At 42.2% G+C, this 23,973-nt stretch overlaps 2 protein-coding genes across 3 annotated transcripts in view; both read left to right on the forward strand.

Annotated features, from left to right (window-relative positions):
• The window catches only part of LOC142904391 (uncharacterized), a 329,108-nt gene that overhangs the window by 195,646 nt on the left and 109,489 nt on the right, over positions 1 to 23,973 (forward strand). The gene's annotated exons all lie outside the window — the stretch shown is intronic.
• The window catches only part of mdga1 (MAM domain containing glycosylphosphatidylinositol anchor 1), a 147,596-nt gene that overhangs the window by 93,851 nt on the left and 29,772 nt on the right, over positions 1 to 23,973 (forward strand). For both annotated transcript variants that reach the window (XM_076050440.1, XM_076050449.1), the window contains exons 6-11: positions 462 to 594; positions 9,271 to 9,540; positions 10,970 to 11,299; positions 11,668 to 11,967; positions 18,533 to 18,811; positions 18,896 to 19,044. In XM_076050440.1, the coding sequence (XP_075906555.1) occupies positions 462 to 594; positions 9,271 to 9,540; positions 10,970 to 11,299; positions 11,668 to 11,967; positions 18,533 to 18,811; positions 18,896 to 19,044 (1,461 nt within the window). The remainder of the gene's footprint in view (positions 1 to 461; positions 595 to 9,270; positions 9,541 to 10,969; positions 11,300 to 11,667; positions 11,968 to 18,532; positions 18,812 to 18,895; positions 19,045 to 23,973) is intronic.

Below are 23,973 nucleotides of genomic sequence, written 5' to 3' on the forward strand. Positions count from 1 at the left end.
AAAATTTTGTCATGCAACTGAAATGTCGTAACTGAATTTTTGTTTTAATTTACTCCTTCAGTATTAAAAATGCATTTAAATACAGTGAAACTTTCCTTTTTGATGCATTATGATGTTTTTCCCCCCTCCAGAATGGTTTTCCTAAACCAGGTATGTGCATAATTGAAGAATTGGGATTAAACATGTTAGTGATGTGACTGACTTCCAATCATTTACCCTCTTCATGGTAACATTCCCACAAACCTTTGGACATTGAAAAAATGTAAATTTTTTTGAGGCTAATAAAAACAAAAACAGCAAACAAAAAAAGATCTTTTAATCTGAGGTGATATTTGTTTTTGGATGTGAAAAATCTCCTGCAGATGCTGCTGTGGTTCCCACCGACACACTGAAAGCCACACCTGCTTCACCAGGCATTCCCAAGCACTGAAACCCGTGTCTCGCTGTGTTCCGTCCCGCAGGGTGAAACCAAGGTGCTGAAGATCAAGAACCTCAGACCCAAAGACTTTTCCGACTACACGTGCCAGGTGTCCGTTCGCAACGTGTGCAACATCGAAGACAAGTCTGTCACCTTCAGGCTCACAAATGCCACAAGTATGTCTCTTCTCCTCACTCAGCGCGAACGCATGGCTGCTTGAAATGCCTCTCCGTGTGCACGCATGCATGGCAACTTTCTTACTTTGACCTTTAATACCTCCCTCTTTTGTGCCGTCCTATCTACCCCTCCTCCTCAGGCTCTTTGTGAACAAGCTGAAGGGTCTTTCTCTCCCTCCCTCTTTTTAAATAACTCCACTGCTGTGAAAGAAATATCAGTCTTCTCCCATCCTTTTCTTCTGCCACTCTCTCTCTGACTTTTTCCCGTTGCCCTTTTAGCTTTCCACTCAAACGCTCTCATCGTCGCTTCCCTCTCGGTCGAGTCTCGCCGCACCCTATTGTCCCGCTTTCTTGTTTCCTTTTCGGCCTGAGATTTCATGTCAGCAGCGATCCAGCTGTCGCACTCGGTTATCTCTGATTCACTCTGCATCGTCCGTCCATGTCTCTCTCTCTCCCCGTAACGTAAATGCTTTGAGGAGCATGTTGTTAAGAAAAAAAAAAGTACAACATGAAAAATATGGACCAAAGACGAGTGTAGAATGTTCATAACGTTGCATCTGCTCTCTTTTCTTTAGTCATGCCTCATTTTCCAAAAAGTCAGATAACCCAAGAACATTTTAAACATTTAAAACACATCAGAGACATTCTTTTTTTTAAATCTGTCAGTGGAGTGATGGACTAGTAATGCAACAAGTTTATTGCTTTGAAAGATGAGACCATTAAGAGCTTCAGACTACTTTTTCTGTTGCTTTTCCCTCTTTGACAGTGCGCGCTGAAGCCGTGGCTCTGACTGCAATGTCATGCTGGATGGTGCTTAAACGAGGTTTTAGTTTCAGAAGCATTGTCTCTCTGTTTCTAGGATTAATATTCCCTCTGCCTAGTGCTTCGACATACTGTGGATTACGCATTTTATTGCCCAAAGGGAGCAATGAAACGTTCACATCTCTCAGACAGATGTGACGGTGCTGTACTGCCAGCAGCGTGTTTGCAACAGGAGCCCTCAAAGGTGGAAACAAATGCCGCGGCTGTATTACTTTTTAACTCCATAGAGTTTGTTCATCATTCTGCTTTACTGAACAGGAAAGTTGCTCAACACGTAAGCGGTCGACAAGCCTCTGAGACTTAAAGTGTTGACTGCTCTGCCCTCCCACCCTAACCCCCCCGCCAGTTTCCTTTAAAATGGCCAGCAAGGTTCAGTGCACTAGCACAAGCGTGCACACAGTACGATGCCGCCGGAAGCTGCGCGCACGTTGCTGTAATAGAGGAATGAAAAAGCAGCAGCAACTGCAGGTAGTTTGCATTGACTCAAAACCGATTATGTGAATTTGTCAATGTGTTGTTGTTATTTTGTATGAAATGGCTGTCAACACATCATCATCAGCGAATAGACTTGTCTCGCCAAGTTTTCTTTTATGATGGCCAAATTCACCCACCTCCCACCCCGGCGGCTCACTTAAATGCCGATCAGAAGGAGCCGTTATATAAAGGCAGCAAAAGAGCAATGAGGCCTCTTTTAGATAAGACATAGACCTCCGACTTGAGCTGAAATGTGGCGGAGACGAAAATAAAAGAAACCCTTCAGAGGCCAAGATGAAATTAAGACGAGAGGTGCTGCGGCTTGTGATGCCGTGAAAACAGGCCACAGGAAACAGGTGGCTGGAGGCAGATAGTGAAGGGCACGGAAATGAAGTCCTGCGGCTGAATCATCGCATGAAATAACAGGGACGGCTTGATGAAATGACCCGGAAATCAGAGAAATGCTGCTGACTCAACTAGAGGCTGTCTGCCATGCTTTTAGTTCAGAAAAAACCCAAACAAACACATTAGGCCAGGAATGATAAATGATGCAGATGATAAAAAGTAGTTGAAAAAAAAATTAAGTGTTCCTCTGGATTGTAACCTGTCACAGATATATAATCTACATGCGTTGTTATGGATCACATAGTGTGTTACCTGGTCATATCTTGGTCCTGGTAATTAAGCAGAAGAGGTGTTTTAATTCTCTGTACCGTTTCTCCTTAACATGCAAGACTGGTTGCTGCTCTGTAAACATTGAGGCGGCGCTCGGGGGACCCAGGTGTGTTTGAAGTCTGCAAAGTTGTCTAAATGTACAGCGTAGCTTTGCCTACAGGACTGAACGCTGCTGCCCCTCAATATTCATGAAGACACTTTGGAGGATGTGAAAGTGTGAGTGTGGATCGAAAGCAGCAGCACTCTTGACTCCACCAGGTTGCAAAAGTTACATTAAAATATTGATTTTCTTTTTCTGCATTATTATGATTATTGTCTGGTCCCACTTTTTTGTTTGTTTTTTTGAGTTGCGCTGATAGCACTTCAATTTCATGTTGTGTTCTAGAAAGTTTGCAAGTTGGCATGATAATGGCATAGTATAGCATATTTTAAAAATCAGTAACTATGGTGATTCTAAATATTCTGCACTGTTTGCCAAAGGACAACCTGTTTTCATATCTCCTTATGTGTTTCACGTCCGCCGCATTCTCACGCTCACACACACAATAATCAAGAGTTTGTGCGGTGCTTTCAGTTACTTGTGAGAAAAGATGCTCTGGATTGATGCGACCTTGTCGAATCTCCTGTATAGGAAGAAATCAGATCCATCTATATCAAGTGACACACCTCTGCCTAGCATGGAGGGCCCTGAGCCTGTAAGTGAAGCTGCCAGACTAGCCTGCTCTAATGTGCTTCATTGTTAGACTAATATTTGAGTCCACTATGACCATGACCTGTACTGCCACACTGCCCCCGATGTTTGCAGGATGTACTGCAGAAATATGGGTCCAAGTTATTCAGACTGAGCATAGGTGCATTTAATTTAACATTGGAAATCTATGTATATATAGGGACATCCCCCCACAACACACAGCACAGAGAAATCAGTGAGTGGCCTAAAGTCAAAAATAAAGGGAAGGACAAATTGAATCAGTAATGTATGAAATTTGTATGACTCCAAAAATACAAGCTAGGATTTTTTTCTTTTTAAAAAAAAAAAAGAAAAAAAAAAGCAACCTTTTTAGTACTTCTCTGTTAAGTGTATTTTGCTATTCCCAACGGAGCTGTCTTTTGTTATCATGTTGTTATTCATTGCTCAGATTAAATCCATTCAACTAGGTCACGCTAAACGTCACTAATGCACCATTCTAGGACATGAGGATTGATTGATTTTTATATCATAATCCCAACCTGGGATTTGGTATAAGCACGAGGCCACCGGCAGTGAGCACTGAATGCGGATGGCACCCAAATCCTCTTTGCCTGCCTCTTACGAACAGGGTTTATAATGGGGCAGTGTTGGCAAAAGGCTTCGATTCATGGAGGGACGGAGAACCACGAGAGATTACTTTACACTGGCATTGTACTAAAAGTAAGTAACCAAATTAGTACAAACAGTTGGATTTTTCATCAAATACAGCTTTGATAAAACGACATATACTGTATATACAGTATATAATTATGCATTTTAACCAATTACTTAGAACTTCCATTATAAACTGCCTTTTACAACTCAACTTTAAATAATGAAGTTTGGTGAGTATAAGATGTGTGTGAAAAAAAAAGTACAAATACATTACAAAAGGGAAAAACTTTTCTTTTGTATTTTTGTATACAAAAATACAACAGGGTAAAAAAATAAATAAATAAATAATAATTCAACCTCGAGCTTGGAGCTGCTGTTGCTGTCCCTGGTGCTGAAATCCTATTTTTTCCCTGATATTTTCCCACCAATGTCAGATCCTGTCCAATCAGGAGCTACGCTACAGGCAAACCTGCTTTTCAGGTTGCTTTGATTTTTCGTTTTACAGGAGGCGTCACTCGAAGAAGGAGACCTCACTTTGCAATTTACTTTTCCCTTCTGAAAGTGTGCTGCCTTTAATTTACAATTGATGACCCTTGCTCTTTCTGCACACTTAGACTCACTCTCAGAGAATTTGAATAATTTATACCCATGAGTGCCTGCAAGACAAATAAATTCAGCTATAAAACCTTTTGCTCTCTGCCTGTTCATAAAGTTCAAGTCTTGTGATCTATTTAGTCTTCAAGCTGACAATTGTTGGCACCTGAAGGTGCGTAATTGAGCAGGTCCACATTTGCTTTCATCTTGTCGTGATATTTTTCCCGTAACACAGTAATTGCTTGCGGGTCCTTAACTGATGGCTAATGTGCCCATATGTGCATCCAGATAGAGAAACCGCTGTGTAAACACCTATGAACATGCTGCAGATGCAAAAACACACAAGCACAAACAGCTTTGCACTGACTTCTATTACTACGCATCCTTTTTTTACAGCCTAACCCTCACCTACTTAACAATATGCCCAACCCTGCAGTGTATTTCAGATAAACTCAATTCCTTTACTTTACTTTGCCTCTAAACATTCAATTTTCTTTCCATCCTTTTCCGTTCTTTTGTGCAGCCTGACTAAACCTAAACTAAACTAACCTAAATTCTTAGCCAAAACCTTAACTGGGCTCTTGCCTTGAAACTTACACTGTCAGAGAACAATTTGGTGAAAAATGGTTGTTAGGAAATGTCCTTATTTGGTCTTTGTTACAATTATCGTATCATTTTGGTTTAAATCAAAGCTTTATTTATTTTTTTTTTAACTTTCTTTTAGGTTTAGATAAACATCCTCACTAAGTTAATTTCTGATTGAATGAATAGAACACCATTGGGCTAGAGTGCCACATCAACCACAGTGCATTGAATGAATGTAATTGTAAACACGGGAGAAAAAAACAAACTCTGAGGATCCTTTTCGCTCTATTTGTGACTGTGATTGAAGGAATGCGCTGCAAAAGGAGGAAAAGGGAAGATAAAGACACAGATAGCGAAGATAGAGAGGTGACGGAGAGAATAGGAGGCGAGGGAGTGACAGTGTGTGACTGGAGGAGAGAGGTATTTGTTACCATGTTGTAAACTGCTGCGCTGCACATAAATCCCATTACTTTGGGAAGAGCTCAGACTGATCCCAGCTCCACCGTCACCCACGCATCCCCAGGAAATTGAAGCTATAATTCTTAAAGCCTCAGTTCCTTCCTTTTTGCTCCACAAATAGTGTTGTCTCTTACTCATATGTGTTTTTTTTCCCTCTGTGATTTTCTATTAACTTTACACTCATCCTTTCCCAGACCCTGGGGTCACACGTGTCTTAAGTTTGTTCTTATTTGCTGTATAGGACTGGTTTTTATGAGGGTCACTACATTCGAGGCGTTACTGTCCATTAATTCCAAATAGTGTGCATGCGCACATGGAAATTTGAACAAATTAAAGTAGATATTGCATTGTATGACATTCACTTTAACAGGAAGTAGTTGTTTTGACTAAAATTTCCAGATAAACGTTTTGTGGATTCTTGATCCAGAAAAAAAAAAAAAAAAAAATATATATATATATATATATATTTATTATTTTTTTTTTTCTGGATATATATATATATATATATATATATATATATATATATATATATATATATATATACATGTATATATATATATATATATATATATATATATATATATATATATATATATATATATATATATATATATATATATACATATATATATATATATACATACGACGCAAAAAAAATAACACTGCATGTTTTAAAACAAACAAACAAAAAACAATTGTTGGCCCATTCGGGGGAACATCTTCCACTACCTCCCTCTGGCTGACGTTTGAACAGCTGTTTAACACTAATTCTATTATCCTCTTCATTTCTCAGCGTCACTTCAAGTCATTTGTGGCCTTGTTTTTAACCAACAGGAAATGTTTTCAAAAATAGACAAAACCAAAAGAAAGTTTATAAATGTCAGGACTTAGCAGCTTCGTGGTCATCTGGGCCACTGGCTTTGCTTTGATAGAAGTGGACAGAGCTGATTGCAGATTGTTACCGCAGAGAAATTCCTTGTCACTTTTGTTACCGGCACTCGTGAGGTTATGTGAACTGAAATGCCAGTGTTAAGCAGGTGTGCATGTACTTGTGTTGTCCTGAATCTGTCACGGTCTGAGTCTGTGTGTGTGGGTGTGTGTGTGTGTGTGTGTGTGTGGGTCAGTGATCTTATTGCTAGATAGGTGTGGTCGCAAACTATTTTGTCGAGCCTGGATGCTCCTCTTTCATTACATTACCGAGTGCAGTCTGGTAAAAAAACGAAACAAAAACAAGGCGGGGGGGGTGATGAGATGAGAGGATGGACTGCATAAAGTCTATTTGATGAATGAATGGCTTCCTGTACTCTGCGGGGTCAGACACTCACAGAGGATTAGGTCTGTCGTGTTCTCTCGGGTCCATCCAAACAAACCCGTCGAGAGAAAAGCTTTGAAATGTTCAGATTCAAAACCTCACATTCCGTCTTGCCGCATCATTTCATATTGGAATTGATGCACAACAGCTCTCAGAATAAAGTGAATCTGAACACTTTCTAGTAGCCTACGCTCGGCCGTGGGTGAATAATGCATAACGCGGTCATTCAGTAATTTCGATCGTTGTTTGATATTTTATTAATGCAAACGTTAGTGTCCCGTGAAATGACTCACAGTCGTGATTCACGCCAGATGCTCAACACTTTTGATTTAATTTAATTGTCCCCCTGCACAGATTCACTTTGGTAATAGTAAAATAACTGATTGTTAATCATTGTTGTGATGGTCCAATATTGATAATGGACTTGCAATTATCAGACTAACACTCTGTGGACGATCCCGTGCTGTTCACATTCTGTTTACTATGACTGCTATTACAAGGCACACACTTTTCTTTAGTCTGTCTCTCCAAACCTCATTATCATGGTTTTTCTTTCATTACAGGAATTGTCCTCTCAGGTTTTCTTGCCATAAAAGGGCAGCGTATCTGTGAGAGAATTGTGTGCTACTTTTCTGCTTGTGTAGTTTGTTCCCTATCATGATTCAAGATATTTGGATATTGCCTTCAGAATTGGGAGAGACCTTTGAGTCATTAAATACAAGCCCTGTCAATATAAATGAAATGCCATTGCTATTGCACAGTCCTACACATCATTTTAAGAAGCACGTATTTTCACAGTGCCTATTTTAATTGACAATGCATCAATTGAGCCAGGTTAATTTATTTTTGTTTAAGTGCATGAACACGTACAAAGAGGTAATGGAACATACTCAGTCCTGAACTCAGATTTGTGACAGTGATCCGGCTCCAAAAGTGAACTAAGGCTTGACTTTTTTCTTCTTCTTTTTTTTTTTGCCCCAGGGTATTTTTTGTACTGGTGAGAGGGTGATGGGGGTGGGGGGTGAGATCACAGGAAAATTATTTTTGTAGCCACTCCAGGGACGGTGACAGGTGACACCTTGGCCACAAGCTCATTTCTCTTAATGTTGCCTTTCTGTCCTCCCATTCATGCCCTGTGGCAAGATATGCTATCAGCCATTATAAGATGTTGCTCACAGGATTGCTGCCATAAGGTGGAGCTTCTTTTTTTAATACTTCTTTAATGCTCAGCTTGTAAGGGCAACCACTTCATTGAAGGCTGCAGCCTAAATGGAGGTCATGCTCCCTCAGGAAATACTTTATAGTATTTTAAACGGCTGGGCTTTGTTGTTGTTGTTTTTTTGGGTTTTTTTTTTTAAAAAAAGCTTTAAAACATCACACATAATTTACTGAAAATGTAATGGCTTGCCCGTCCCACTCTTCCACCACTTTTCAGAGAAATAACTCAGGTAGGATCCCTTTCTTTTTTGCAGAAACACAGTTGCCAATGATGCAAGATCACTGAGTTTATAAGAAACATTGAGAATTAAAACCTGCCGTCAAAATAATTCACAATTGTGATTTACATTCCACATATCAGGCCAAAGAGTCTTACACAATAAGATTGCCAATGTCTCTGAAAATTTGTGATTGAGTTGTTGCAATATAACCCTGCGTGAGTAAAGGTCAAAAAAAGATGTTTAAAAAAGAAGGGAAAAAATAACAGAAAAGATAAAAATCTCTTTCCAGAGCCACTTTTATTTCGGGTACAACAAAAACCTGATTCTCTACGAGGATGGCCTGCTCCTAATTTAAATACAATACAAAATAAACCTCAATAACATTTTAACAAACAACCTACCCTGAAGCCCACATATGTGGCATCTCCCCAACAGTTGGAGCTTTATGTAATTATGATCATTTTAGTCTTTGATCAATCGAAAAAAAAAAAAAAAAAAACAGTGTGAAAATCACAAGCATTTCACTCTGCGTTATTGTAACTTTTTGTGAATCAGCTCAGGTCGCCACAACTGAAATTTTTGACAATTTATTTATTTTTTTCGCAATGACCAATTTATTTGCTGCGTAACCGTTCTGAAATATTTTCGAGGAGTTGATTTATGATCAAGGAGTCCTCAGGGCTAAGCTAAAGTACTAAATTTGCCCAGTAGAGATGATCTCAGAAAGAGTGCTTCTATTTCCCACTGAAGAGCAAAAACTGTACCAGATTTATTTTGGGATGTCAGCGGGGCAGTTGATACACTTTTGTTTCCATTACTGAGCCAATACAACTTGCTGCTGACAGATTTGACATCTTAACAGTCATTGCTGTGGATATTCGCTGTATGTGTTGCTCGTGGAGATTCTCAAGGCTTGGAAAACTCAGCATGAATCAATCGGATAAAGATGTGTTTTTGTCTCTCCCCTCCAGCGCCTCCCATGATCCGGCTGTCGGTGAACGACACAGTGGTGGTGGATCCTGGGCAGGATTTGCAGATGTCCTGTGACATCACCGCGGGCTTCCCGGCTCCCACTGTCACCTGGGTGCGTTACCCCGGACCCCTCCCCCTCAGTGCCCTGGTCCGGGGGCCAACGCTGATCCTGCGGGCTGTCACTCCGGCTGACGCCGGATTCTACAACTGCACAGCGGTCAACAATGTGGGCAACCCGGCTCGCAAGAACGTCAATGTCATTGTCAGGAGTAAGTAAGAGTTGTGTTCTGTTTTACACCAAATTCCCTCCCACCTGTCACATGTGACCAGCATTAGTTGAGCTCTCGTGAGCGTGGTCAAAAAAATCCGATTTCACTCTTTTTGCCCATAACCTGGCTTGTTAACACACGAGCCCTCCATATATATTTTTTCTTCTCTCCCCTCCAGCTATTTTTAGCCCCTTTGATCTTTTTTTTTTTTTTCATTCCAATTGCTTGGACTGATGTCGAGGCAATTAGTGACAGTCTCCTCTGTTAGTTAACGCCGGAGAGAGCGTATGCTGGATGGCTTTCTCCTGTTAGCTTAATGGGCCTGAACACGTCTTCGCACCAGCGCAGGTGGCAGAGTGGCGAATCACAAGCACGCGCAAACGTGCACACGCAGCCCGCCTGCTCGTTCAGGCAGCAGAGGCAGCAGTTTGCAGGTAGGGAGGCAGAGCGCCGGCACGTGCACACCGGCTTACTTATGACAAACACACACACACACACACGCGTCTGCACGCACATCATTATCTCTACGTTAACCAGGTGCAGATGCAGTCTTGTGTTGGCCATATGGCCACTGCTTCACTTCCGTGACTCCGCCATGAAAGCGCCTCAAAACAAGGTTAAATCGGGCCCCTCCTCTCCTCGCAGCCCATCTCCCCCAGTGGGGAACCAGAGGGCTGTTTTGTATTCAGCGTGGAAATCTTTTGGGGAAACGCCGCCTTTGAAAGTGAAAATTGAATGTGACAGTGTAAGAGTTAGTCTTTGTCCTTGTTTTTATCCCCTGCTCTTTTGCCTCCATTATTTTTCTTCGCCGTCTCCCTCTTTTATCTCCCCCCCGTCACAATATCCAACGTCCTCTCTACGCCTTTTTTTCTCTCCTTTTTTTGCTTCCTCTTTAAATCTCACCCATTCTGTAACAAATTAATCCCCCTCCTCCCCCATGACACTAATGTGTCAATTTGCAATTTAGTTTTAGCTTATTATTTTTATTATTATTCTTAAGTTTTCTGGAATGTCTCTCATATTAAAGCAATTCCAAAATATCTGATCTTCAGGTGAAAGAGATTGGTGGGACACTTCAAAGTCTCACTTTGTAAATGTGTATCGAATTTTAGTTTTAATCCCAGACTCTAGTCGAGTACGATGTTCTTCCAAAAAAACTTCTGTGAATCTCCTGTAGCAAAAATACAAAGTTTTGACGTTCTGCTAAAACTGATGTTTGGACGTGGACACAGACAAGAAGAAAATACCCAGCTGGCAGTGTTGTCACTCACCTGTCCAAGTTATCTGTGCCCAGACACATTATTGTTAGTAAAACAACGTTAAATGGAACCTTCAGTAAACCCACTAGGGACTCTATTCACAATGAATTTTGAAAATTTAACCATTTTTACTGTTCTCGTGTCTTCCTCTGTTTGCCACCCGAATGTAGCAATGGCCAATCTGACCTTCCAGATCACACCAGACTCCAACAAGGATAGCGAGACCATACAAATGGGCCGGGACCTGAAACTGTCGTGCCACGTGGACGCCACCCCACAGGACAAGGTCAACTACACCTGGTTCAAAAATGGAGCACCTGTCTACAACTCGGACAGCCTGATCCTGCTGCGCAGCGACCCAGACATGGCGCCCGGCACCAGCAGCTTGGAAATTGTGGACATGAAGTTCAGAGACGTGGCCACCTACAGCTGCGTGGCTAATTTCCCAGGAAGCAAAGTGCCAGAGCTTCGAGTAGACGTCAACATATCCCAGAACAGTGGTAGGCGTGTTGTTATGTTGAATTAGAAAATGACCCGATTTTGTTAGTTAGAGCCACTGAAACAGTTCCTGCCCTTCTCTGCAAACTTGATATGCACAATTACTTTATTCTGTCATTTGTTTTACCATTGATGTACCAAGCCATTGATGGTTCTACCATTGATGTACCAAGCACCTAAGATGAATATGAACGTGAAGAACTTTTTTTTAATTGCCTCCCCGTATCCACAGTACAGCTAACACTTCATGATTGATATTTGAATTTTGAACATTTCAGTAGTTGGTGCAAGAGATTGAAATAATAAAAATAATAATAATAATAATGATAATAATGAAAATCTCCCATTTCTTTGTTTCCATTTCCTCCAGTTTCCCCTCCGGTGCTGTCAGTTCCAGCTGGAGCGCAGGTAGTCAGTGTGCGAGAGGGGGCCAACGCTGAGCTGGTCTGCCTGGTGGTGGATGGGAAACCACGTCCGCCTGTCCTCTGGTCCCGGGTAGAGAAGGACCTGTTGATGCCGGGTGGAAAGACAATGGTGGAGACACCCGACGGACGTCTGAGGCTGAGGAACGTCAGCCGCGACATGACGGGGATTTACCGCTGCCAGACGGCTCCCTACAATGGGCTCAACATCAAACGCAGAGAGGCACAGGTTCAAGTAAACGTGCAGTGTGAGTGTTACGCATCAGGATCATCCTGGACCTTTTGTGCAACAACATTAAATATATATCACACACAGGATAGATGCTCTGGTCACACAAGGAGCACAAATTTCCACTTGTGCAACCTCCTGAATTTGGACTTGATTCAAAGCGCTGCCTCTGCGTACTATTGTTGCTGCGTCTATTCTGAGCATCAGACAGGAATACATGAAACATTAATGATCCACTGGCAAAAAGGCAGCAGCGAACATCAGCAGTAGAGAGATTAATGATGGTGTTTTAGATGAAAATCAAAAAGAGCAACACTCATTAAATCAACAACACAAAATGAATTAATCATGGAGTAATGAAGTTTAATATTAAGGAGAAAAAATATCCACATTGTACTCCAGATTTCCAGATTACTTGAAATATTTATATAATACCTATTACAAGTACAGAGACAGTGATAAAATTTTTAGTTTACGTTTTAAATGTTAAGCTTTTCAACGCAACTCAGCCGCTGAGGCAACAGATAAATCATGCAAATGCATCTGAAAACCTCCCCACTGCTTTCAGCCTGTCAGATTGCAACAGGACCAAATAGGCAGAGAAAATGGGGGGTGTGGTTCTGTTCTATTTGCAGCAGTAAATTACCGATAGAAAGCATTGAACTTTGCCTTATGGCTCTATTAGAAGTAAAGAAAACACAATGCCTCCCACAATGTGGAGGGGAGGGACCTCCCACTTGTAACAGTTGTCCATGGGCTGTCTTCCAGAAGGACTTTTGAAATGTGACTCACTGCTCTGACTGTGAAGCATTAACCACACTGTTACCACTTCACATCTCTGGCAAAGAGCGAGAGAGACACTAAACTTTCTTTCTCCAATAGTCAACTTTAGTGTAGTACTCACACACTGCTCAAACCTATGTACAGTGTGGATGGATAACAGATGGTGAGAGGAACGGTGGAAACTCCCCTGCAGCTTAAAGGCTGTTTTGTACTGAATCTACCTTTTCCTCTTTCTGAGCCCTCCAGTGAAGTCATCCCAAAGCTCCCAGAGGATGTGCTTTGAGAGAGAGCAGAGGATCTGCCTTGCTAAAGTAACACACATAATTTCACTACGCCCCCCCAACCACCTCCCATGGGGTTACCTACTTTTACCTACTTCAGCAACACTTCAATCATGCCTACATTCACGGTGACTATTCCACTTGCGCACGGCTACTGAGCAGCTGGTGAGGGTGAAATACAGCTTCAATTTGTGTGTTCCTGGAAGCTATAGTGTAGAGCTAATACATATGTCCTTTAGGTGTCCGCATTTATACAATCGAGTTGTAGAAAACCATCCCTCAGCTCTGCGGTTGCTGCTTTTGCTTGTTTGCGCTTCGTCCGCTGGCCTTGTATTTTTGAACAAAATCCCATTTTTGCTTTGGGGAGCTTGCATAAAAAGGGCAACTCCAGGTTACATCTAAAACGTCTGCACACCCACAGAACAAAATTATTATACATAATACTATTGTCGAAGTTGGCCTCGGCAGCAATACATATGCATGTCCACATTTCGCTGAAAGGCTGACTGTAGTGAGAGATGCTGCTATCCACGAAGTATCGTGAAACCGGGCCTGCCATCCCAACTTACAGACAAAATGGCATAAAAGGGGGTAATTGGCTTAGTTTGAGCCGTCCAAATGTAGTACTTGGTGTAATGCTTCCAATGCCATTTAGATACATAAGACATCGATCAGGGAATCCAAGGACACAGAAACATGTGGCCCTGTCATTAAAGTATAATAACCATCCCAGGGCAAGAAAAATAAAGACGTATGAAGCTCAGTCAGAAGTTCAGAAAACCCTTCAGTGCTGTTCTTTACTGGCACAGGTTAAAATAGGGGTGGAAAAAAAACTAACTGGTCCTATATGTATACCTCGACAACTGACATTGACATGCACTTAAATGAACATATATACTGTATGTACAATATTGGAGGAATGAATGAATGCGGGGAAGTTCGGATTGAGTAATGTAGGAATTTAGTGGCAGCAAGAATGAACAAATGTGTGGTTATAAATATTGACGCCGTCTTCTGCACTGCTTTTCCCAAATTCCAAATCTCTGTTTTTGTTTTTGGGCTTTCGGGGGTGAAAAAGTGCCACCTCTCTAAACTTTGGAGCATGGACCATCAAATTTGCATATATCCACATATTCACATATAGTCCAATGAAAGCTTTGCATTATTATCACAAAAAAAAAAACATAAATAAATTAAAAAAAACACTGCTATTGTCAATACAGATATTGCTGTCAATACGGACCTGCAAAATTTCATACTCTGACTCTCAACAAGGTCATATAAACCAGCAAGTACATTTCGAAGCCTAAGCAGTAACATTCTTGTGGTGCTGATTCAAGGACCTTGTTCCTGACTGCTAGCTGAAGTGGTACCTCGAAAATCAGGGTCTGCTTGTGAATATTTTCGAACAAGACGCTTTTGTGCACAGCCTCGGCACTGGGTGGAGCTTAATTCAGTAAATTTATGTTCACAGCAATTCAGTATTCTCGTCAGCCTTTGCCGCACACTCCCAGAGTGACCTGCATACAAGTTCAAGGGGTAAAATTCAAATGTACAGGACACTCGGCTTGTTGGCGGGGGGGGGGAGCTAGCACGACATGTCATATTGAAAGACGAGGCACAATACAGAACAAATTGGTTCAGAAATGTGTCCCTCTTGGAAGAAATATCTGGCTGTTTTATCCTCAGGATAAACAGTGTCCAGATTTATTTTGGAAAGTTATCTTCTTTTTTCCAAATCATCGCTTTACATTTAATTTTGAGAGTGACCTGTTTATTATCAGAGTAAAAAAAGATTGTCTTAAAAAAACAAAAAACAAAAACAAAAAAACAAGTCTCTAATTAAAGTGGATGCGAAAAGATTAACAAAGCAGCAGAATCACTTTGGTGTTTTTTAATTTTTTTTTTATGAGAGTAATGTTCCCTGTATGACCAACGTCTCTGCTCCTCAAGAGGGATTTAAAGGGTTTGCTAATGCAAGGCATGGAGGGCAACACTGTGAGAGCTTTGCTGTCCACATTGTACAAGTCTGATTAATGGACCAGGTGGCCACCCCACTTTGGACCGAATAGGGAGACAGAGACATGACACAGATGCATGAGCAGGACGGAGAGGGGGAGGTGGAGGAGGAGGAGGAGGGGGAAGGAGGAGGAAGAGCTGGAAACAGGAAAGCAGGGTTAAGGGCTGTAGAGATGGAGGAGGGAAGGCAGCGGCACTATGAAAGAAAATGTGTGTTGATGTTTTTTTTAGCTTCAAAAGATTCAGTGAATAATGAATCGTATCAGGAAAAGGTTCCAAACCGAGTGAAGGAAACGTGGTTCTTGTTTCCGTCATTTTACTTCTTTCCACTCGTTTTTCCACCCTGTTCTGTACTTCCAGTGATAGAAAGCTGGTTTCCACGGCCGTTTTCTAATCCACGTTATGAAAACCTGCATCAATAGATAAACAGCAGATATTCTAAAATAACTTTGCTGGTTTGCTTTGTGCGCTTCCTTGAGGTGGTTTTTACTTGATCCAGAAAACAGCTGATGCACAAAGTGTGCAACACACCAGGACACTTTGGCGTCTGCTGCCTCTGTCGTTCACATGTTGTGGTCAGAGTTGTTGTTGTTTTTGGAGTAATGTTAGTGTCATTTCTCATTGACTGTAAATATCCCCAGCGTTGACATGCAGTCTGTCAATCTGCTCCCTTTTTAACTAAAAAGAAACCTGTAGCAGTAGCGCGTTAACTGCTAGAATGTATAATCACGACTTCCATCGTAATTGCGCATGCAGCCCTAGTTTATTCACGTTTGCCCAGTTGATTTAAAACACTCCTGGTCCGCTCTTAGTTTGCTCTTAATGGATGTAAATGTGCTTATTTACTCATTCATCCATTTATTTATTTATTTTTGCAAATGTAATTGCGAGGATAAGTTTGTTCTTGTCGGGCGTCCATGAAATAATAAAATAAATAAATAATCAGCCTTGTATCCCTTCCCTGTGTCCCCACCTTTCCCCTCCCAGAAAGCTGGCTTTTCTTCCTCATTCCCACTCTCATCATCATCCATCAGCTAACTGCCGGCCATGGGAGAGGATCCCTCTCCGTCTTGTGCTTCCCTTTCTGCATCCCGCATCCTCTCGTTCTTCCCCGACCTCCCATACTCCATCATCGACTTCTCTCACTTTCACACCGCACTCCCCCTGTCATTTGTCTTCTTCATTGTCTTCTCCTTGAAGAGCTCTCTCTGACTCTCCCCTCCACACTACCCCCCCCCCCCCCCCCCCCCCCCAGGCCACCCTTCACCTCCTCCCTCCTCCCGGGCTCATGTAAATTGATTTTCTCTTTGTGTAATGCAAATGTTTGGCTTGGTCAGTGTTGCGTTCCTGGATGGAATCCATTTCGCATTCAATAAGACTGATAGCGATGCCGTGTGTTCACACGGGCCGGACCCTTTCTGTCTGTAAGGCCTGCGGTTGTGAGTTCTGAATGAGTCGCCATCGACAGTGCGAACAAAGAAAGGTTTGGAGGGGGATTAAAGTTACCCCAGGCCTTGGGAAAAGTAAGACTTCTCATTAAAAGTCATACAGCAGTCAAATAAATATTGAAGTTGAGCAAAAGGCCTGCGTTAAACTTCCCACCAAATTACAGCAGGCGCAATGATTGAAACCACTGGCAGCTTCTGTTTGTTCGCACCACTTTATTCCCAAAGTTTGGCTCTTTTTCTTTACCCTTGCCACTGATGTCCAATGTCAGACAGCCATCAATATGCATGTGTCTATAAGTGGGAGCAGAGTATGTGACCATACACTAATCAGTGCATAGGATTACACTGTGACCTTTGACTGATCGGTGCCACTGTGGCTGCAGGAGGCATTGGGGTGGGTCACTCACGTACACACATATATACATGAATATACATCTACCTCCTACAGGAAGTCACAAATACAGCTTAGCAGATAGATAGATAGACAGATAGATGTTTGTTTTTATGTGTTTTTCAGAGGATGCATTTTACGATTCTTCCATTTGCACAGATACACAAGATGACATACTGAATGATTAGCGACAGACAGGCCCTGGCCAAGCAGGTGCCTTTGGTGACATTTTAGCTGGACTTCTTTCCAGTCTCGCCAATCGTGGTTATACATGAGTTCAAACACATGGAGAAATGATGATGACTTCATTTTGACAATTTAAAGGGGTTTCTCTGGGCCTTTACCTGCGTCAAGATAACAAAATGACCGATTCATTTTTGGCTCATTCACAGATATCAATTGTTTGTTTCATTTGCGACAGTTGGAAACCCGTGTTTCAATGGTTCCCATTGTTATTGTCACTTCTCCCGAGAAGCATAGAGTGTTCTCTTTGGATATCCCCGCATTGTATTCAGAACTGTCAAAGCATATGTCCCACTCGCTCCCCGGTGATGCCTATGTTATCTTTATGTCGGTCTCCCTCTGCAGTGCTGCTCAATCCTCCCTATCTGTCTAAATTACAATCAGGGCCCAGATTAGTCTGTAATTACACATCAGAGTCTGATAAACTTGATTCATAAGGGTGCCTTCTCAAGCCGGCTCACCTCCGGGGGCCCTAACACCAGATCTCATAATCGTTAGCATGACAATACTGCCATTAGCATCTTGTCTATTATCCACATGATTAGCCAGGGGTGAACGAGCCGGATGGTGATTTGCGGCAATGTCATTTTGGCTACGTTGTGTCTTAGCTGACCCCAGGGCAACGACAGCTAGCCTGCCATTACCCGCAGAGCCACACGTCGCCCCCTGACAGGTTAATTACAACTGGTTAGGGCTAGTTTAGCAGCGGGGATGGGCTTCACGCCTCAAACGTATGATGCCTCATGGCAATAACAGCCCCTCCCTGTCAGGTGATTTGTCAAAACTAATGTTTTCTCATGCTTTCAAAAAATGTACTCTGCGGAGGAGCCAAACATGGCGAGGCAGGGGGAATGAGAGATGAAGGATGATAATGTCCCGTCCACAGACCATTTTGCACCGTCCACATCTTAGTTTTTGTCTGTCCTCTCCCTCACTGGAGAGGAAAAAAATGGAAAACAATTTTAAATGACGGCATTAACGAGATGAGCCCGTGAGTATGATTTATATTTAGGGGAAACTTGGTAAATATTGCTCTCTTGCCTGACATCAACAACACATTTTCCTTCATACAACTTTCATCACTGAGAATTTTCTTCTTTTGGGAAAATTGTCTGTAAACCCTGGAGGTGGTTGTGCCTGAAACCCACTCTAGATCAGCGGCAGTTTATGAAACACACTTAGATCAGCCCGCCCAGTTAGTCACTCGACTCCCCTTTCTTCCCTGTTTTGAAGCAATTTGTCTTCTCCATGTCTGCAGGCCTAAATACAGTACAGTGAGTTGCTGCCATTTGATTGGCTTATTAGCTCTTTGAATTAACAAGGACCTGAACACTTTACCTGATAAACCGAGTGCACACACCAGTGTCTCACTGGCAACCGACACAAGTGATGACTGATGAGTTTCCTTCCCCTCTACAGACCCTCCAATTCTGGACCCGGTCTTTGCGGATGTGCGCTCCAGGAACCAGCAGACGGTGACACTGAGGTGCGCGGTTTTGCGGGCGAACCCCCCTCGCCTTACAGACATCCGCTGGTTTCGTAACGGCGGCCTCATGAGAATGGCCATGGCCATGCCCATGCCCGACCTCAAGGAGACGCCTGAGCTGAAATTCAAACTGGAGCCCGGCCAGAATGGCACGTACGAGTGTCGAGTCAGCAGCAGCGTGGGAACGTCCACGTGCACGTTCAACGTCTCAGGTGAGTCAGCCGGACGGCGCTTCGTGTTCGGCGTCGCAAATTATCACCGGAGCCTTTTTCTGACCTCCTTTTTTGACCCCACAGCGCGACCTTACAACGCCGAGTTCTACTATGACACGCCCAACCCAGTCCGCATCCAAAAAGGGAACAACTATTCCTACAACCTGCAGTGGACGCAAAAAGATCCCGAGGCCACAGACCGCATCATCGGCTACTGGCTGAATGTTCGAAAGGTAAATCTTACACGCACGTGAACGCGCTCACGCGCGGAGTTGTCCAAGTTCTGTGCTGCAGCCCCCAGAGGACGGGCGGGGACGTAGCAGGCAAAAACAAACAGGCATCGATCAGAGCAGCTGAATGGAGACAGGAGTCTTGATATTGCCTGGATCCGCAGGCCCACAGCTGGTATTGACAAGTACACGCGCACGAGTCCGTATGTACCGAAGCGTGCATGCTAAGTAAACGCGGGGCTTTATAAGCTCGGAGAGCATTAGGCATGTGCACTCGATCAATAGTGACCCGCACTGAATCACAACGTTGCCACCGCTCGTCCCCGGTGCCCTCGTGTCTTCATCTCACGTCACGTCTGGTAAAGGCTGCCGAGACAAAACTGCCGTCCTGACTGAAACAAACCGATTACATTTCATTCTCGCCAGGCTTCCCGTTCAAAGAGGCTCTCGTCTCCTAAACTGCTTGCAGTGGCGCCAAAGCACAAATCTTTAAAGAAGCTGTGAAACTAAAGAGTGTAAAAAAAAAAGAGCATTAAAACAGGGGCGGCCTCGTTGTCTTTTAATTTGTGCATCTGTATGTCACTGTTAAACATCAATATTTAAAAGTCTCATTATGTCCCACACATCCTTTTGTCTTACACTTGCACGACAGATTAGTCGTTAGACTTGACACATTTTCACAAGAACAGTGTATTTAGCCCTCACACTTAACTTAAAGAAATAAAGAAATACTGTAGGTCTTTTCTCATATCGGTGGAGTTTATTGACTGCATAGAGTCACATGTTGCTGTCAGAAAACATTGATAAAGTGAGTTTTGCATAATGCAGAAAGTTTGAGAAGGGCATTCGACCCCAGGACCTTCTTGCTGTGAGGTTGCAGCTCTCACCACTGCTCCAACGTGCAGCCCAATACCTACATAGACACTTTGTCTTATAACAACTGCACAGAAAGTAAAGAACAGACAGAAGTGGATTCCTTTTTCTTCTTCCTGGCACCAGTGAAAGTTATCCCAACAAGTTTAACTGGGGGAACCCTTGCGGAGCCCCTCATCTGCTGTCGGGCACCTCTCCTTACAATATGAGGTTCACCTCAAGAGACCACCTTGTTCTTCCTAATACAAACATCTATTTGTAGATAATTGGCCTTGAGTCAGTTACACAACTTGTGGGGGTTGGTGTGTGAGAAAGGGAAACAAAGGGAGTGCAGGGTCTGCCAGGCTTGTTTTTCTGTCCGGATGAATAGCTAATTCCCCTCCCACTTTAAGACTGGGCCGCTTCGCTCATTAAGTAAGGTCCTAGCGGGAGCCACACAATGAGCGCTGGCCTTCCTCTGATGCACATCTGATGGCAAACTGCATCTCTCTCAAAACCTTGTTGCTGCCTCTTTCCCCACCCGCTTTTATTTTCTCATGCGCCCTTCAACCAATATTTTTCCATCCGCTACAAGAAACCCATTTATTTCCCATTTCCTTCTGCATTTTCTGCCACACACCTGCTTTTACTCGACCCTTATTGCCCCCGTCCACCCATCCCCCTCTTTTTTTTTTTTAAATTCCTGGCTTCGAGGCTGCAGGTCGTGAGCGCAGACTTAATGTGGTGTGAACTGTGGCGGCTGAAATTGCGCTGATAAATAATCACCGCAAGTTGTGGCGCCGGCGGAGCTCAAATAATGACTTGTATTAAGTGGCATTTTAGGCCTGGTTAAACGTTTTTGAAATACATTTAATTTTCAAGGGACTTTTTTTTTTTTTTTAAACTACACCTTTGAATGTGGAATGTGGTTTCCTACCTTCAAGACAGTGAAGGTAGGAAAGAGACAAGAGGAACGGAGTGGTGAAGGAGGAGGAAAAAGCAGCCGCTAATTTGAGAAAACAGCACTTTTCAAAGGTGCTCTTGTGTACTAAGTAGAGTGAAAGTATATCCAGATGTAATACCATTTCATTTTCACAACCCATTTATTACTGCAGCACATTCTGCAGCTCATCTCGCCGACGGAGTGACAAATGATCTTTCTAACACATGCCAAATGATGTGAGAGCTCCCAGGGGAGACATGCAGATAACTGAGAGGAGTGAAAGGGGGAGGGGGAAAAAAAACAGTTCACTTCGAGCTGTGCTCACTTTTGCACTTGACTTTCTCCTTTGTAGGTTTTTTTTGGATCATTTTTCAGGGGTTGACGTCAGTTTTTACTAATTTCTCAGCCTATTTGTACATGGAGTGTGTGTGTGTGTGTGTGTCAGTCATGAGTTTTACTGCCCGCTGTGCTTTGTCTTCCCCATTTACACTTATTAATTTGGCCTGGCTCTCTCTGCAGGAGTGTCAGTGTCTTTGTGCTCGCTTCTCTCTCCTCCACTCTGGCTCCTGTAAATGCGACTTGATGACTTACATATTCTTGCAAAGATCGAGGCTAAATGACCACATTTACGAATACACAGGCACCAACTCACATGACCGGCGACCTCTAAAATCCTCAAGTCCGATTTTGACGTCAACCTCTTGTTTCGCCCGCAGCATTCTGAGGTTTGCATGTCTCCAAAGTTATGCAAGAGGCTGACCTACCTGGTGGGTCACAGACACGCACGGGCTCACATAGTGACACACACACAGTCGCGCGCTCGCACACACACACACACACACACACACACATTCCCATTATCATACATATTAGAAATTAAACACGCCCATAATGAATTAGAAATGTACATTAAATCAAATAAATGAATAATTCATCTTCATATACTAATACGCCAAAGACCAGGAAGCCTAGTCCTGCGCAGGCCTGTGCACGGATGATAACGTGCACACGCTCACACACTAACAGAGCGATTAGTAACAGTGAACAGCTGTATCGGTCACGAAATGTGTCCATTAATGGGATAATAGGAGAATGATTAGTCACGGTATTTGAAGTGAACGCCCACTCTCGCATTGTTAACGCAGTTAATGCTCCCTCGGATTGTCTCTCGCACGCACACACACACACTCACACACGCACATCTCCTGCTGTCATGCTGTAGATGCTCTTTAGCCAAAAGTGCTGCCTGATCATTATAACTGTTTCTACCTCAGATCATAACACATCAAAAAAAATTAAATGAAGTTTTGTCATGTTTAGATTGAACAAGAATATTTATTTTATTGAAGATCTATATATACATATTAAAAGGTTAAGATGGAAGGTTTAAATCCTAATTGTGGCACGGGCAGGTCAGGTAGAGGAAGAAAGGAATTTGGTTGGCTGTGCTACAATTTTTTTTTTTTTTTCAATTAAATTAAAATTTAGGAACAGCCTTTATAAAAATTAAAAGGTTATGATGAAAGTGGCTCATCAGGTCTTGACTGATCCACTTTTTTAACCTGTTCTTTGAAAGGGGGTCAACCAGTCTTGATTGACCCACTTTTCCTCTGTTCCTTTTCAAATTCATTTTTTCTAAAATAAACATTCATTCGGCAAAAAGTAGTTGAAAGAACTCAGTATTTTTTTCCAAAGAATATTTAACTTGTTTTTAGAATTCTTTTATCTAAGATAAGATTATATTCTGTTTTTTCTTTTTTCTTTTTTTTTAGGTTTAAATCCTAATTGTGGTTCTGGCAGGTAAGGTAGAGGGAGGAAGATAATTTCCTTTATTTATGAAAACAATTTCTTGTTGTCATCCAGTAGAAACTCTTCAGCCACACCTGCAGCTCAAGTGCTGTCTGATCATAACTGTTCCTCCCTCAGATCACAACATGTTTTCTCATGTGTCTTTTGAACATTTGTGCAGAAAAGGCCCAAAAACAGAAAATGTATTTATTGTTAAGATTTATTTTTCCATGTATACGCGCGTGTGTGCAGGTACTTTCGTCGTTTCCCGTCGCCCACACAGGGAACTACACTGTGCACACACAGCTGTGCGAGTGTTTACGCACTCTATCCCGATGTAACAAACACATTCAACTTCCTGATTGCTGTAAAAACTCCGGCTTCTCAGCATTTTCCAACTCATATCTGCCTGCCAACACAAACTCTATGCATATTGCATTACCATAGCTTTTCTCTTCTTGCTATATTTATCATAATTATGCAAAAGCTGTGCGAGCAGAGTAAATGTTTGTGTGAATGAGTTGGAGCGTAGGCAGGTGTTAAAAGGGCATGTTAGGTTTTGCTAAGTGATCGCGAACACTGTCAAATATTATGCACAGCAGGATGATGTAAGTTTACGTTCTTAGTTTGCTTTGCAATTTGCCGACTGAGTATACAAATGTGTACTCATGCACGTGCACATACATACATATTCTTGAACTTTTTTTGTTTGTTTACATTAGTTTTCTTATTGAACACCTCTGATGATGCACCCAAGTGGTTCATGTGTATTTGTCTTTTTTTTTTATTTTTATCACTGTTATTATTAGAAAATACCACAATTGTGAGTCATGACAGTTGTTGCATAAATGTTGGCAACGATTGACTGAAGTAGGCACAGCCTGTTACAATAAATATAAATGTCTAGACATTTCATTTTCAGAAAAAAAAAATAAAAATCTGTAAAAAATCTCCCATGGTGACACATCTATTTGTGTCATAAACTGAACGCGGGCCATTATTATAAGGATGATATGCAGCACATCCACTAATTTGTGATAAAAACCTTTCTTCACTACAACTCATGGTGGGTTCTGAGGTCTGTTTCAATATATTGCATTTAATGTATTCTTATGTAATATCTGAATTTCATCTTGAAATCCTTTGAATTGCAAGTTGGATTATCGCAAAATCACACCAATGTACACAATATGTATGAGTAGGTCTTTTTTTCTTTATTTATGTTTTATTCAAGAACACAAATGAATGTCTATAATTAAGAATTCAAACTTATGTATGTCCCAAACACTCCTCACTGGTAGAATGACACGTTCCTGTGGCAAGTGGCACCATGGATAAATTATCCCTTA

The sequence above is a fragment of the Nelusetta ayraudi genome, unplaced genomic scaffold, assembly GCF_046127955.1.
Source record: "Nelusetta ayraudi isolate G7.1 ecotype Tasmania unplaced genomic scaffold, CSIRO-AGI_Nayr_v1 ptg000005l, whole genome shotgun sequence".
Lineage (NCBI taxonomy): Eukaryota > Metazoa > Chordata > Actinopteri > Tetraodontiformes > Monacanthidae > Nelusetta > Nelusetta ayraudi.